General features: G+C 39.3%; 1 protein-coding gene across 4 annotated transcripts; it reads right to left on the bottom strand.

The window, feature by feature from the left end:
• Nucleotides 1–709: 709 nt before the first annotated feature.
• Nucleotides 710–13,598, bottom strand: plat (plasminogen activator, tissue). 4 transcript variants are annotated; one of them, XM_072387577.1, is made up of 15 exons: nucleotides 13,471–13,598; nucleotides 7,662–7,764; nucleotides 7,214–7,256; nucleotides 6,775–6,909; nucleotides 5,881–5,991; nucleotides 4,640–4,814; nucleotides 3,456–3,547; nucleotides 3,187–3,361; nucleotides 3,018–3,103; nucleotides 2,826–2,891; nucleotides 2,537–2,741; nucleotides 2,282–2,418; nucleotides 1,837–1,977; nucleotides 1,525–1,673; nucleotides 710–1,419 (listed from the first exon to the last, which is right to left on the bottom strand). In XM_072387577.1, the coding sequence occupies exons 2-15, from the start codon at nucleotides 7,722–7,724 to the stop codon at nucleotides 1,252–1,254; spliced, it is 1,746 nt and encodes a 581-aa protein (XP_072243678.1). In that variant the 5' UTR covers nucleotides 7,725–7,764; nucleotides 13,471–13,598; the 3' UTR covers nucleotides 710–1,251. The 4 variants fall into 4 exon arrangements, with proteins under 4 accessions (XP_072243678.1, XP_072243676.1, XP_072243677.1 ...); XM_072387575.1 differs by having other exon boundaries at nucleotides 7,133–7,256; XM_072387576.1 differs by lacking the exon at nucleotides 13,471–13,598 and adding an exon at nucleotides 9,241–9,531 and having other exon boundaries at nucleotides 7,133–7,256.
• Nucleotides 13,599–17,560: the final 3,962 nt, after the last annotated feature.

The raw sequence follows: 17,560 nt of genomic DNA on the forward strand, positions 1-17,560 counted from the left end.
ACACCCAGTTCTCTTTTAGAGAACCTGAGCTTGAGGAGAGCAAACCAAAAAGAGTCATAGCAAATTTTTCTACAAATATTCTTTTATTGACAAAGGAGTATATAGCAAGATGTGGTTATAATGACATTGACAATGACAATAAATTAGAATACATAAAATAATACACATGTTAAAGTTTCTATAAAACCGTGTAAAACGCACATAAATATTAATTTAGTACAAAAGAAACTCAAGTTTCTCTTAAGAGTCTATCACAGAACAAAGCAAGTTTAAGGAGTTCAGCTTTGCAGTCAATTAGCAATATGATATACTTCAAACTTCAAGAAAAAAATAACAATGAGAAATATACATGTGTATTATACATGCTGGGATCAACCCAGGTGCCTGGTGGAGAATGCTCTGGTGCAAAAAACATAGAGAGCAAGCAACATTTTTTCACTTCCTCTGACTAAATGTTTAAAAGGACACAGGATTGTCGAACGGAGTGAGGATCTCCTGTTTCCTGCATGTTCATCTATTGTCATCTGTAAGGAGGCAGCAAGCTAAAAGATAAAAATCTGCAAAAGCAAGCTGAATCTGAACCAGCAGATAATTAGAGTGGTTTGACTTTAGGTCTGGAACCTCTTTAGCAAATAGCATCTTGCATTTAAGTCATCAAGCTTACATAAACTTATGTTTTGCTTTGATCTTGACCCAAACTTTATAAAAAAAATGCCCTTTGAAGTAGTAAAAAAAATCCCAATGTAGTTTACAGTACTGTGCAAAGTAAATGCCTCTGCTGAGGGAGGATTCTCTTTTAGTAAAAGTGCTGCTGATCTAATATTTACAAGTGTAACCTCTTTGTATGAAACACCATGAAGAAAATATTTCCTGATGGTATTGTCACTGGTTTGCTGAAGGCAAAGCTGAAAAGACAAGCCTTGGTAATCACTAAAACACTGGAAGTATCATGGGGTTCAATAGGTCACCCACAAGGAGGAAAGACGCAGCTCTCTGTTTCTGTCTTTGTATACAGTCACATTCAATAGAGTGATTAACAGAAAACAAAGAACGCAAACTCAAAACCGAGGTCCTTCTACTGTATCTCTGTCCTGCTGACTTTAAACCTCCATCTGTTGGGACTTTGATCCACAGATAAACTAGCTCTCACAACAATCAGAGTGCTGAGGATTCCTCTTTTTCCTAAATGATAAGCACTGCTGTTCACCCTGTGTTCATGGGTCATCCAACAACATTGCAGTCTCTCTGTCCTCAGACTGGGTTTGCTTTAATTTTGCTGTTGATCCAGTTGATGTAACGGGTGACACGTGTGTAGACGCCAGGCTTATCCTTCTGCCCGCACCCATCACCCCAGCTGATCACACCCATCAGAGTCATCCTGTCATTGTTTCGACAGACGAGCGGGCCACCAGAGTCCCCCTGCAGGTGAATAATAATTACATTGAGTAAGGTCATCACTTTTTTAGTAGCAAAGAGGTTAAGTTACAAAATCTAAATCTTTTTATCATAAAATCAAACCCTTACCTTGCAGGCATCATCGAGGCCTCGGGTGTCTCCTGCACACAACATGTTGGAGGTAACTGTGCGTCCAGACAGCACATTTGGAACACAGCGCTCTTTGGGCCACAGGCGGACGTATCCTCTTTTGACACGCTCAGAGTACTCTGCAGAAACTGTGGAGAGAGTTTTAAATTCAGCCTCCCAAATCCACAAAAGAGTTGAGTGAAAATATGCAAACAGCGCCCCCTTCTGTCCTGTTAACTAAGGGTCACCAACGTACTTGTGAACTAGTTATTGAATGTGAAAAATTCAAAATAAAGGGCCATTTTTGCTTACACTCTGCGTCCCTTCCATAACCTGAGATCTCACACTCAGTCCAGTCAGGTAGCATCAGCCCACGTTCGGGCAGACACGCTGGATGAACTTCTGGAGAGTTTACAGCACACATGCCAATGTCCGTCTTCAGCTTCAAAATAGCTGCAAGTGGAAAGTGACCAGAGGAAAGTCAGGGTAATACACTGGGAAGATGTGGGTTGAAGACTGAGGGATGATTTAATGATTGAAAAAGCCTTTCCTGCCCTCTTTTGCTTTCCATATCATCACTGCTAAGGAAAAACATGGTAGGTGACTTTTCTCTTTGTGTTTTCATTGGTAACTTTAAACCATCTGCCTCATTAAGTTGCGATGTGTTTTAACAATATGTTCAATACATGTACATAAAGAATGCCAAAAAGTTGACAGATAAAAGAAAAGTTATATGATGATTAAAATGCCTCCTTACCAATGTCATTGTCAAATGTTTCATTGTCGAACTTCTCATGGATCCAGTACTTCTCAACCTTGAAAATCTGCTCGCTGCTTGAGTTTCTCTTCCGAAATGTTCTTCCCAAAATGACCTGCAATTTTTCTGGTTTATCGCTGAAAACAAAAGGTATCTCATTTTATAAGTTTTACAATATATATATGATGATCTTTTTTATCTTATTTTTATTTTAAATGTACGTGTGCATGTGTGAGGGATGAGATTATTTCATACTTGATTTCAAAGCAGTGTGCAGCAGACAGGACCCAACAGGAGTCAATGAGCACTCCTCCACAGCGGTGGAAGTAATTTCTGTGGCGACTCTGGTAAATATTAATGGCGGCTTGCCACGGCTGCTCGGTGATGTCACTCTCCCTGCCTCCAAAAATGCGGAATGACGGGCGACTCAGAGAGTTGTCAAACCGTTGGCCACATGTTGCTACAGGGGGGGCAGATTGTGGGATTGTTAAAAAATTACTATTCACCAGATTTGTTGTATAATAGACTTGTGGGGATGTCTTACCTCTGTTGTTGTTGTTCGTGGTGGGAGCACGAGGACCAAGAGTGGTGATAACAGATGGACGTCTTGCTAAAAAATGGGAAAGCAGCCTTAGTCTCATGTCACACTGATTTATGCCTATTTACAGCAGAAAAAACTAATCCCATTATTCTTGATAATCTCACTTAATGTAGCCATGAAAATGAGGGAACTCACAGCATTTGGGTATGTCACACAGCTCCCATGTCAGTATCATGTTTTTGTAGGTGTGACACCATGGCCCTGCATCACCGTCTGGATTCCTGTTGGATGAAGAAGGACCTGAGTTGTCATAATCTTTCGGAGCACTAAAGAGTTGTTGCATGTACAATATGTGCTGCTCTACCTGCAGAAATTGTGGTTGCTCAGCCCCAGCTCCAAGGCATCCGATCTCCAAGCACTGTTAAGCTTGCGCTTGACTGCAGGAGAATCCCACGGGAGACAGCGGGAACCGCGCTTAGTGACAGATGTTGTGCCTCTGTATGATTTACCAGAGCCCACCACACACTCTCTGTTCTTGTCTGTGTAAAAACACACATACAAACAGAAGTGTTTAAGCGTTTAATTAACGGTATTTCAGCTTTGTGTATATGAGGTGTTTTGGTAACTCTTTACCTTCAGAACATGTGGGCAAGGAACAGAATTCCCAAGCAATCTGAGTGCCTTTATAGATGTAACACCATAGGGAGCTATCCTGGTCAGGGTTCCTGAGGAGTATAGCAAGAAGTAATGATGATAAATAAACATGTTAATGGCTAAAAATACAAAAAAAACAACCCATAATTCTGAAAAATAAAATTAATAAAAAATAAAAATTATTCTCTCTATGAGCTTTAACAAAATAAGACTTCGGGGAACATTTGATGACTTTAATGGATAGCCTGTGCAGTCGGATAGGGTGATTGAAAGTTTGACAGCCCTTTCAGTTTTTCTGTATTTAGCATAAAAACTTTTGTGTGTAACATATAGGTGGCAGCGTTATGGTTTGGGTCAGTTCTGCTGCAGCTGAGTATGGATGGCTTGCTGTATTTATTGGGACAATGAATTTTTAATTAAACCAGTAAATTCTAAAACAAAAATAAGACATTTCCCATAAACTGAATAAGTCTCATGGAAATATTGTGGAAGGACCTGGGGTGAGCATTCTATGTGGGGAAACTACCCAGCATCCCACAGTTGGAAGATGCTCTGTACAGAGGAATTGAAAATGTCCTTTCCTTGGAAAATTCCTTGGAGCTGATGTAAAGGACTGGTCATTTTGATGTCATTGCTTCACAAGAATCTCAAACCAGATACTGAAATCAGATGTTCATATAATTTTGTCTCACAAAAACAGTCCTTATCATTAGAGGATTTAGTCCAACAAACGAATGACTAATCTTGATATTTTTCTTTCATTTGTTTTTCTGAGCTCTAGTGACTCTGGTGTCACAGTCACACACAAATTAAAACGCTTAGGAGCACCACTGTAGCAAAGATAAGACAGTAAATGTGGAGAAAAAGAGAGAGATGGGAACTGTCTTAATTACATTCTACAAAGAGTTTATTGTCTTATTGTGTCTTTTGAAACTATAGCAAACTGATGTTTTTACTGAATTATTTGGAGCCACTTCCAGCATCAAATTTTGTTTTTGAGATTAATTAAATCAAATTTCATTAAAAGGGGCTAAATGCACCATTCCTGTAGGACTTTTTAGGATCTTTTTTAATCAATAATAAGATCCAACCCTTGGTTTACTTGCTGGAGTACATTAAAATCCCAGATTTTCTTCTCCCCACAAATGCACCAATACACATACCTGCAGAAGTTATGATTTCCCAGTCCAAGGCTGCTGGCATCTATTTTTCTAGCTGTGAACTTCTTTCCTCTCAGAGACGTAGAGTTCCAGTTGATGCATTCTGCTCCTGAACTGCTGATACTCCGTGTGCCACGGTAGCCTTCACCACGTCCCACAACACACTTGTCATTGGTGTCTGTAGGAGAAAGACAGAAAACACAGATATAGTCACCAAGTTATATGTGAGACTGATATCACCATAATAACTGATCTGATTAATTTATTCTGACACAGTAAAGTCTGCTTACTGGATCTGGAAAAAACTTTCACAACCTTCTGGACAAATGATTAAGAAACAGTTTTTTCTTATGTATCATATATAAATGGTCAACTTGGGCTTAGTGGTTTCAAATAATGACCAAACACAAACTAATGCCATATTAACTCTATTGCTAAAATCTCTTGACTGTGACGATCAAGCTCTGGATAATTGTCCTAGGGTGGGGTGTTCCTAAAACCACAGAAACAAAAACATTCATATCCTACAATGTTTTTCCATCGTTAATGATTTTCTCTGCAAACCACAGGCCCATGACACCAACGATGGAGTCACACAGTGAGACTGTGATCTTATCAAGTGTCACTAACTTGTTTTAATCACTGTTGTGTCACCGGCCACAAGTTTATGGACATGGCTGACTTAACTGCTGCTATTAAGTAAATGAAAAAAAAAACATGTAACGGTTAGACAAAGTATAACAGCTGGTTGAACCTGTTGCTGCATAAGAAGACAAACTAAGCTAGTTTTCAGTTTATCCACTGTTAAAGTAACTCTAGAGAAGTTTGGGAACCTTAAAACTATGTGCTTCTGACTCAATATGAAGTACAATGACTTCTGCTATGCACATTCCCAGGCCTGAGAAAGCATACCGTTGTTCACAACTTTGGTTTCCACCACTTTATGGTCACCTGACATTTTTTATGGGCTTTGATGGCCTCGTCAATATGACAGCAAATCCATCTTTATGGCTTTAAAGGATTAACTGAAGGATATCAGTCATGATAGAAATTGTTGGAAAACAGATAAACGGGGAGTTGACTGCTTGTTAACAATTACTGGGTTGAGCTAAGCAGTCAGACTGTGACCAGCTCTTAATGACTGCAGGAAAAGGAGACCAGATTGCAAGGAATTGGATTAAATCATCCAAGTAAAACAGTGATTTCAATGATTTTTTTTTCAAAAAGGAAGTGTGAGTACTCACTGATCTCACACTGAGCTCCGCTGAAGCCCGGGGGACACTGGCAAATGTAGTCTGACGTGTACACGGCCTCCTTACACGTTCCTCCATTGTAGCACTGAGACACGTAGCAGTCTGGAAAAGGCAGACAGAGAGCCGGTTTAGTCAGTCACACATCATCCAGTTTTTGCGGCAGCAGCAGTTTGAGCAATCAGAACATGAATGATTGGACATGACTGGTTACAGTGAGATATATAGGTTTGCACAATATGCAAAAGCATGTGTGGAGGGGCTCATTCTGTCTCTTATGTCACTTAAAACAAACATCAGCGTACTGTAGCTTCTCTTTTAAGAAATTATGCCAAAGATTTCTTCATGGAGCAGAACTGGTTTTATGCATTCACCAGTCCAGGTTTTCATTTGTTATGTCAACATTTCCAAAAGTCTAGTGCTCAGAATAACAGCAACCCCCTCTCTCTGAGTTCACGGCTGTTTGGCTGGCTGAAAATATGGTTATAATTTGTCTGAGGGAGGGGTAATTATGCTTCACAGAATTCGTCAGATGGGATGAAAGTGCGCACAATGGCTGGTCTGGCAAGAGTATTTCAAATAATCTCAGACTAAATTATATCCCCTCAAAAAAACAACGAGACCCAAAAGCTGTTCGTTTTGGATGCCCTGAAATAACAGGGATCTGGTCACATGACTGGGGCAAGCCAACAAAAAAATAATAATCTTAGATTGTAACAGCAAATTATAGGTTTATACACAGAGGTGAGTGAGGGCAGACAGGCAGACTGACACAGAAGTGATCGAAAAGACAATAATGTTGTACTCATTGTAAAGAAAATGGACGAAAAAAGAAGTTAGTCAGACGGTCTGCTTGTGTTTGTGTAAACTGATCCATGTCAAACTCACTGATGACGGGCACAACATGACAAAGCTCTCGTCCTTTTAATGCACAACGGCAATACTCCACACGCTGTCCCTTCCATCGCAGCCAAGTGTCCCCAATACTACGCACTGCTGAGGTCTCACTATCCACACATAGTACTGAGGAAACAGACACATACACGCACACACACAAACACGATCATTAAGTAAACAGCCAAATCAAACAGGACAACAGAGAAATCAAAACTGGTTCATGCAAACATGAACATACAAAAACTACAAGCAGAACAAACACATGATTGACAGGAAAGAATAAGAAGACAATGACGATGATGATGGTGGTGTTGGTAGAAAAGACAAACAGAAGTGTAATGAAGCTCACGGGAGGTGTCATAGGAAGGTGAAGACTTCTCCACATGAATAATCAAAAGGGTCCGTCTAGCTGGCTGCCTGTCAGGCTCACCTCTGTAAAAACGAGTCCCTCGCTTAGTGCGACGCAGCTCCACCTGCAACGCAAAGGAGCAGTTAAACACAAAGCAGCAGTGCGTGGAGGCTGGTTGCATGGCGCTGCTTTCCCACCCAGCCTGCCAATTTCTTTATGGTGCTGAAAAAATAAACAGTCTTCACATACAGATAGTTTTAGTTCAGAGTACGCTGCAGGACATCAGTCAGCTTACGAGCTATACACACACATATATATATATTATGTTCAAACCTGTCAGTATTTGCAAGTGCATCACTATGAAACAAAGACACTAATGCAAAAACAATAAAAAGACTAAATATTTCTGTAGATGGGTTACAAACCATATAAAACTGAATGAGTTAGGAAAAGCTTTTGTTAAGTTTGCAGGATTTGTTGCAGACGTAAGGTTGAGTAACAGCTTATGGTACATTCCTTCACTACCTACTTTGTCCGCAAGGCAGCAGCAGAGACCAGCAAGGAGAACTATTAGTTCAAAGGAACTTGTCATGGCTGTTCCCAGAGGTCTTCAGTCCAAGTGGTCTTCAATGCTGAAAAGTGGAATGCAAACACATATTGTTGTAATTTTGGTAATTGTCAGACCTTATGTCTGCAATTTTTCAGACTGGACACACAACTAAAATGAAAGTCTCATTGCTGTGCAGAAAACCTGTTTATCTGCATACAATTCAGTCAAACTGAGGTGAGTGACTTACAGACAGAGGGCGTTCATCTTTGTAAGTTTGTAAAACAAAACTTTAGTCATCCTTTAGATATGTCATCAATGGTGAGACAATAATCGCAGGAAAACTATGAACAGTTTCTCTGTTCCACTTCCTTCCTCCATCCCTATAGTATGCCTGCTACAGAGGGATAGTAATGGTGGGGTACTTGTGGAAACCTGGAGGTCATTTCTAGTTTCTTTAAGCTGAGTGGACCTTTCGAACCAAACAGGAATTGTGCAGCATTGTTTGAGTAAAGTTTTCTGCCCACCTTAAATTTTGCTCATTTGTTTACATTCCACCAAAGAGCCCCCGCCTACAGTTTGTATACATTTGACATAGTCCATCAGTCTGTTTTCCAACAAAGATAAACAGGAAGTACATTATCTTCTCTTGATTCCATAAAATAGCCAGACTACTGCGTTGGAAAACACAATCTACCCAACCCTGTAGCCATTTGCGTAGGAACCAGGGTGAACGGGGGGGACCTGTCCCCCACAATATTGGAGACAGGCGTATTTGCCCCCCCCCCAATATGTAACTCATTCCAACGCCCTTGCAACGAAAGGCTGCATGTATAAAAGAAAACTTTTATGTTGGTGGTTTCCTGCAAACAATATGAGACAATACAGTAAGTCATGACTTCAAAGATAAAAGTTAATAGAAACAGAAGGGAAATACTAAACTTTTATTACCCTCTGAAGAATTTAAACAGGATGTTTGACTTTTTGACTTATTTCTGGTGCGAGAAGAGATTTTTGTTGTGCAGCAAAGAGGAAGAGAGTGTCGTCTGGTCCTTAATTAAGTGAGTAAACATGAGTCACAAGAGAAGGAGGAGATGAGTAGAGGAAGGAGTAGAAAGAAAAATGGGACAGCTGCACACAAATTTGAGCTCAGAAGCAAAACTTAGCGCTACATAAAGAATGTCAGGCTCGTTTAAGAAAATAACAGAGAGGAGCTTCTTCCTCAGACTTGTGCAAGACTAAGACACACAGCAATAACCATCTGAATACATGCCAGTTTTGTACTCTCCTCTATGCTCTCCACTGACTCACCTTCTGTGGTTGGCTGAGCTCATTAAACACAGCATTATGTGTTTTTTTTAACATATCAGTGGGGTAAAAAGAAAAAAAAAAACACTACAATGGCAAATGCACACCCTCCCACACACAGACACAAAGTGCTCAAGAACGTGGAGCTAATCCAACACCCCGACCCACAAACTATCAGTTCTGCCCATTGTTCATCAGAACAAACGCTCCCACTGAGGATTTGACTAATAAAACCACAAAGTCACGCACTCACCATGAAGAGGACAGGTCCCTTATAAATGTGTCCCTGGCTCAAACCAATGAAACAACCACTACCCTCTGCTTTCAGCCCCCAACAGAGCCTCACTGGCAGGGTGACAACAACACCAGTTTCCTTTTTGTTTCCTTTGTGCAGCTGTTCAGCTCCTTTCAGTCACCCCTCTCTCCAGCCCTGTCAGCTAAAAACATGTGTTTCCTGCTGAAATGCTGCCATTCCATGCCCCATGCATTTCGGAAACGTGCGTACATATCAACACATGCACGCACAAAAGCACAAGCACTCTGTACAAATCAGACGTAAACACATGTGTGACCCACTCTTTTGAAAATCTATCTGACATGAAGGGGCCCAGTTTAGGTGTCATCAACACCACTCCTTTACAACCAGCCCGAGTTTTAGCCATTTTTGGAGTCTGTTTTAAAACCTTTAATGCAAATCTGTATTCACTGGACACAAAGTTCAAACTTCTACATGTGACAACTGTTAAACTTTGTATTGGTGGAGAAGTAACCAAATCATCAGTGATGCGAGGTTTTAGATGGAACTGTCAGCAATGATGGACTTACAAGAACTTCATAAGCTGTAAAGATCAGAGACGTTCTAATAAAATGAAACAAAAAACATTTTCCCTTTTTACCCTTTGTTTCTGACTGTTAAGGACCATAAAAATCGATTGGACACAACCAAACTTTAGTGTGTACACACTCCTGGCATCTCCACCACAACACACATGAAAGTCAATTTTGGTAATTAGGACCAGAGAAGACCTCTCAGACAATGATCAGCAGTTATAGGGTTAAAGCATTTTTCTGTTACACCCAGCCTGTTAACAGCTGAAACATGTACAACCAAGTATGCAGCCTGAGGAGACTGTTATTCCCCTTGTTAGTAGGTCAAATTTGAAAAGATGAAATGGAAACATCTTTGAAGAAGTAGAAGCCAGACTCTGAGTCATAGTAGTGGGTTTCAGTTGCCGCAGTTCGGCTTGGTAAACTCATGCGACAGATGGTAAGAAACATATACAAAAACCCACTCTCGCGCAGTAGTTATGTCCAAAAGTGGAAGTGTGACTGGTTGAGTTGCATTTCTGTGTTTTTAACTAAATATATCCTCAGCAATGACCACAGTCTTTGGCATCTTAGAAAGGAGCTTACCAGACAAATAACGCAGCTGTGTAATGATGATGGTGTGTTAGTGAAGGTTGGATGTGATACATTCTTGTATTCCTGCAACAAGACCAAAATGCCAAAGTGATAATGGCTTGGTGGTGCAGGAGCTTAGTTGCACCTGGCTGCAAAGTCCAAATTATAGTTTGCAGTGCACTTTAAAGCTTCTCTGAGGTTCCTCTTCCTTCAAAGTCAGAAGTGATAATTAAAGATGCTATACTATGTTCATGTTTTTATTCTGGTAGTTTACCAGGTTTTCAATGTAAGAAATTAATTAACATAGCAGTAGCCTCTCTTTTCATCCTTTTTCTAAAGCTCTCTTGTTTAGTTCCTGTCTCTTTGAGCTCCAACTTAAAAAAAAAAAAAACCCTAGGCTGCTCTGATTGGTCAGCTGGCACAAGCAAAAACAGTTGCATTATTTCCTGATTTTTAAAAATAGGCCAATTCTTGGTTTGTCTGTTCACCTGCACAGATTGATTGGGCTTTTGTGCATGTGTTACATTCATACTACAATTTAGGTATGTGTCTCATGTATGTTGGGAAGAACACATTGTGCAAGAAGAATAACAAAAACTATCTTAAAAAAACAAAAACAATTACTTCATCTTGGTGTCTTCGAAAGGCGTACTCTTTAACAAATATCTGGATAGTGGCAAATTTCCTCATACAGTCTCTCCTCCAAACAGGCTACACTCACTCATAGAAGTGGAGTTGCCTCCAGTACTTAGCATTTCTGTTGTGCTGGTTCATGTTCAGTGCATACTTACAGCAACCACAAATGTTGCTGTTAACATTCATAAATAGGTCTATGAGGATCCTATCCAATTAGGGCTGGTGATGCGCACCCATGAGAACTCCTACAAGTATTTATATGTGTTAAGCTTGAATTGGAAATTCCCTCTTGTAGCCACCAACAAAAAAATGGAGGACTTCGGGCATGTTTGCGACACTGTAAAGTTTGAGTCACCAGAAGTGGCTCAAGCAAGTCAATATAAGTGAAAATAGCAAACTGTAAAGCAGCTGCTCTAACTCTGTCAAGAGCCTGCAAAACCAGATAAAAATCAAGAATAATGCAAATTTGCTACACAGTAGCAAAAACAAATAACAGAAAATGCCCGGACTGCCAAGAAGGCAGGTTAGGGGCCAAGTCTTTCGCAGACCTTTTAAATTAAAAGATTATACACTAAAGGAAAGAGGGAAACAAATAAAAGATTGCTTTGGAGTGCTCACAGTGGGAGGACTGCATGCACTGATACCCAGCAGAGAAAACACCTATATTACAGATCCATTCTCTGTGGAACTGCTTTAATAACAGTATTTCATACATATCTCAGCACTAGTGGAAGTGCAAACATTATTTAAATTTTTAAAAGTGGTGTGAATAAGAACAAAAACTGAACATAAAAACTGTTTTGAACTGATTTGTGAACTGACTTTCTGGTTACCCTAAAGCTTTACAATATCTTCAAAAGGTGCTGTTCTATAACTGAAGTTTCATGCAAGAGTAGATTTAGTTAATGTGTCATGACATATGATGACTTGCCCTGTAAGCTTCTTAGAAGGCATTATGCATTCTTTTCTAGGGGGTTTTCAGCAAGCCTTCAATAAACCAGCTGTGATCTGGTTTCTGTAAAGTCACAGAACAGAGAGCTACATTGTTACCTTCCAGCCTCCCTCTGTGTGCAGTGGGATACTATGAACTTCTTATCAGAAAGAAACACACACTCATAAACCCAAGAGACTCTGATATAAAGAGCAAGTGATAGACATTTAGTAGGTGTCTACTTTGGGGAATGGCATGAAAGGATGGATAAATCAGACAGAAAGGGGAGACTAGCATGGGAAGAGGGAGGAAGGAGAGGAGATCAAATCCCAGAGGTCAGCAAAATGAGAATGAGTAGTCCTGAGTCATACCAGCTTCCAGGACTGTAGAGACAGATGGAAGGCATTGAAGTGATTTATAGGCCGTATCACAGCCATTATATGAAGATGCAAAACGTCAAGATATGAAAGAAGGTTTTTTCTCAGGAAAGAGAAGTCTGGCGTGGCCAAAAGAGGATGAAGCGAATCCTTCATCCAACAATCTGATCCAGCTCTGTTAACTGAAATCTTTAAGACCCAGCCTACGTAGCCTTCGAGTCAAACATCAGTGTGAAGCACAAACCCTGCTGAGCCTGGAATGCAGATAATGGATAGAAACGGAACTTTCTCTCAACATGCAACAGTTAGTATCAGTGATGAAGAATCTCAGCACTGGAAAGACGCAAGTAAGAGGACAGATTGTTGACAGTGTTGGCTCACCCATCTCATTATCCTGATAAGAGCCAACTCCTCAGGGATACGGTTTGTGTATCTTGGCTCAAAGGGGTTCACAGACACACTCACACTGAGTTTTTAGCAAAACACTCACTGTTCTTTTAGTACTTAATAAGGCTGCTCCAATATTCTAAGAGGTTTGTTCACACTGTTTACAGTGCACAGGGATAAAAAGTCAGCATCTGTGTATGAATTTCACTCCGGTTTTAGCAGGTGCAAATGGAGTTGAATTCAAAGAGAGCTACTGTGGTATCGGGACGCCACATCAGTGAGCAAACACAATGTAATTTAGAGTTTCAGCAGTTTTGACTAAAATATTAAGCTGAAATTATTGCAACAGTCCAAAAAAAAAACTGAATGCATAGTCAGACTTTATGAGAACCGTGACAATGACTTTAAGATTAGAAATAAACGATTACTTTTAATTAGTGTACTTGCTTATCCTTTTCTGCACGACTAAGATGAAAGATAAAGCTTCAGATCGAGATACAGAGATATTACCAAGTAACATTGTAGCTGTTAAAATGTTAATCTAACTAATCCTCCTTTACACTTCAAATATGCAACATGTAATAATACAAGAATAGTTCATTAATATTGCCTTTTAACCATTTTATAAACAATGAGACGATTCAGATCGAAACACAACAAGCAGCTGCTGTTAGGAGAGAACAGTGCAGTGCATCCATCTGCATCGTGAGAAAATTCGATTACAATTGAAAAAAACAGAAAACGCTCTTACCAAATAATTTCAAACAGTCACTTGTCAGTATGGATGCAGTAGTAGTTGCGTTGTCCGGCTCTTTCTGGTTTGACGCTCGGACTGAGCTCTCCCTGCTTTTATCGGAGCTCTCCGGTCCAACCGGAGCTTGCAGAGGAAGGGCTGATTGTGTGACCTCAGCGTGGGAGCGTGGCTTACCGGGCCGGATGACGATGGAGTCTGCTGGGCGTGACCGTCACAAACGGAGGGTTAACGTTAAAACAAATTAATTGTTTGGAATCAAATTTAAAAAATATATATTACTCAACATCTCTGTCTGCAACACCAGTGAATACGTTCAGGACAAATAAGGGGGCTCCTTGGGAATTTATATTGCCTGGTCACAGTGTAGACTATGGCGAACACTCAATGAATTGTACAAAGAAATGTAATCCCTCAATCCTGAAAATCTTAAATTCCTCAAAACACAATCTGTGACAGTTTTCTGACACAGGACCAACTAATTTCCAAATATGAAAGGAAAAGATAGAACAAAAAGAGTAGTTATGGGTTAGAGATGAAAGGATTTTTTTTAAAACTATTTATTGTTTGAACACATTGAAAAATAATTCAGCAACAGTTTTCGGACTGCAAACGAGTGGATGTTCAGTACAAATTTCAATCCCATCCACTGAAAATTTTTAAGTGAAGCTTGGAAATGATAACATAACGTAAGAAATTAACCTCTGAGAGTTGAACCTCAAACATACATTGAAGTATTTGGGACAGAATCTCAAAATGAATGCTTTAATAAAATCTGTCATGGGAATGGGGGTTTTAATGTGCTGACATGGAGTGTCTCAAATACAACTTTTGCCTCTGATCTTTACTGGTTATGAAGCTCTTGTAGGTCCATCGTTGCTCCCAATTTGCATAAGATACAACCAATCTTTTTAAAACAAGTCAGGTTTAGAGCTGTCATTATGGCCAGTGTTGAATGAGACAAATATTGGTATAATATGTACAAACTCTGACAGTCTGTATTGGGTTGTGGTCTCCGATTCTTTGTGGTCTTAAAGCTGGCTCCAGGACTCATTTGCTACAACCACAAGCCCTCTTCATTAAACCCATCCCTTCCTCAGGAAATCAGTCACTTAGCCTCAAGAATAGCTCCATCTTTACATATAACCACTATGAAAGATTCATGCTCTTTGTATTAGCTGACTATTAAACTCATGTGATATCACTTAGAATACACTAACCACTGTTAGCAGGGCGTCAGTCCAATTTCTCTTTGTTTCAATACTCCAAATTTTTGTTGGAGAAGATCACAAAAATAAAAAAAGAGGACTGCTTTTAAAAAAGTAATCTATTACAGATGTTATATCTTCCGTCAGGTTCATTAATTGTGACTTTTAACATGACATGATATATTTATATTCATGATATGTGTGGATACAGAAAAATTGAACATTTTAAATGTTTTGGTTAATGAGTGTCTTTATAATCATCATGTATGTGTCACATCCACGTGTACCAGAGTCTATCTCAATGAGGTCTGAACAGAGGCCATTAAAGCTACCCTGATGCTGGTGAGTAAACTGTACTGAAGCCTCAAAATGGTATTAAACAACAAACAATGCATGTTAATGAGCTTTGTAACGTTCAAGAGGGAATACTTTGCCCCATTCCTTGGGCAGAGTTAGGCTAGCATCTTTTGATAGCTTCACGCAAATCTAAACTAAGATAAGCATAAATAAGCATATAAGGGAAACATTTGTTTCAGTGGGATTGGTAAGAAAGAGCATTCCCACTATATACATTCTGCACTTTTTGTCATAGAAACAGTTCTGACACATTTCACTTTTAGTAGTATGGTTGTTTCATATCTTCAGATATAATCTATGTTTTATTGCAATAGAAAGATTCACATTCATTGAACTGAAGGAATGTTCAGAGCTAGATTGTGACTGATCTCCACCAGTAGCCGAAACAACACAATTCTTCAGAAAATTTGCTCTTCACCTGCTGCAGCACACACAACTTTCACTCCAGCTGTCTTTTATCTCTCTACATAACTCTCTAAGAGCTTTTTTATATCTTCACAGGCACATAGGCTCCTGTAATGATGCTACATGTTGATCAAATGCTAATTGGTTGATGGTTAGCTTGAGCTGGTTAGAGCTGGGAGGGGCTCACAGCAACCGTTTTCTCTACCAAGAGGATGAAAGTGCTTAAAACCATGAATAGCTCAGTGAAAAACACAGACAACACCTGCACTGGACAATGTTCATTATCTTAACACTTAAATTCACTTAATCACATAGCAGATCTTGACCACTTTCTGTCTTTTCTACAGCAAAGCAAAGCTAAAGGTATCAACAACAGCACCAACACAACTAAGTGCAGCACACAACTCATTCATGAAACTATCTGAAAGTGACACAAAACGCTAAGTAGATGTGCGTTTGCAACCCATCAACATGGAGTGTATGGAGATGTATGTTCAGCAGCTTCACTAATGTCACCAACCACAATTTGTCCAGCAGTTTACTTATTTTAGACATTACTTAAAAGTTAGCATTAGTAAAACTTAATTATCAGAAAGGTAAGAGCAGTTCTTCGGAAAACTTAAAAAGTTATAAAATAAAAAAGTAACAACACAATGATGCTCTTAAAAAGACAATCTAATAGATATATTAAAATTTGAAAAATATGTCAGTATTGTGTCTATATGTCTATTTGTCAATATTTGACTAAATGTTAGCTAACAACAACATCAACTCTGTAGAACTGTACTGGTAACAGTTAGCTACTGAAAGCCAAACTGAGACTTGTGGCAGAATTCAAAAGCTACTGAGACCCATGGAAGATAAACACTAGTGGTATAATACGTAATTGAGGACAACATTTCAACCAAATCTAGGTTTGCATGACTAAACAATAAAGATAAACAGTCAACAAAGGTCTATCATTACAAGTTCCATTTATGAACTCTGTGTTGAGCTCTATAATGGAAAATATTTAGAGCAGCATCTTATTTTGTTTACGTACACAGAAAAGACCGCTGCATTACAAACATTTCTAGTCTCTGATAACATGAGAGTCACATCCCCCCAGTTTACGTCAGAAAAACATTTGGCACATTTCAACACGCTTTAAGCTAGATCTTTATTTAGATATTCGTTTCCAAGAAAAGCAGGTGATGAAAGATGAAACCATCACTGTGATAGTGATGGAAAGTCTGATGTGCAGCTTTTCCAAAGACAACATCCGTTGGCTCAACAATGACGCAGCAAAATTACAGACCATTACGTTTTGAAATTGATACTTGAATTAAGGTGACACCAAATATTTGACACCGCATTTCAAGGCTCCCTCAACATTGTTGCTGTTCATCTTTTATAACAATTGCAATCTTTTTTGAAAAAAGAGGTTTTCATACTGGGAAAATTAAAACATCCCTGACAAATCTGTCCAGGAAAGATATTTAAAAGAAAGAGAACCACTGCAACTAAAATAGTGTAATTCAAGATGAAAATTAGTTGTCAGGTCAAGATAACTGACTGAGAGAAGGTGATTCAAAGCGTACAGTTAAAGCTATATTCATAAACCCAAAATAACAGATGCAGTCATAACTTTAAGGACCAGACTCACTCAAGAGGAACAATATTTGATCCTGTCTTTCTTTTTTCACCTCTTCTCCTTTCCTCAGATCCATGCTTTGGTACTTTTGAGTCACAGTGAAGGACTTGTAGATGCTCTCGAGCTACAGTTTAGGCACATATTATATAGCAATGCTTCTACAGAATTGAAAGATAACTACCTTACTGATGCATTATTTTCAGTTGATTATTAAAACCTCACTCCTGTCAACGACTAATAGACTTTTCATTTTCTTTCGGGGTTTTGTTTTTTTCCTTAACACTTCCCAAGTTTTTCCTTTAAAAACTACACTGATAAAATCTGTTACCCCAATAGGGTTTACTGTGTGCACCTTATTTTTTGAGCTGCCCATAAAAACTGTAGGCTTTAGTCGTACAAAAAAAAATTATTGTTTTCTAAAGCAATACAGTAAGATGACATGTGTCCGGGAGACTATACATGTGTGAGCCGAGGACTCTGCCTCCCT

Source organism: Leuresthes tenuis, unplaced genomic scaffold (genome assembly GCF_036924035.1).
Source record: "Leuresthes tenuis unplaced genomic scaffold, fLeuTen1.0.hap1 SCAF_6, whole genome shotgun sequence".
NCBI classification, from domain to species: domain Eukaryota; kingdom Metazoa; phylum Chordata; class Actinopteri; order Atheriniformes; family Atherinopsidae; genus Leuresthes; species Leuresthes tenuis.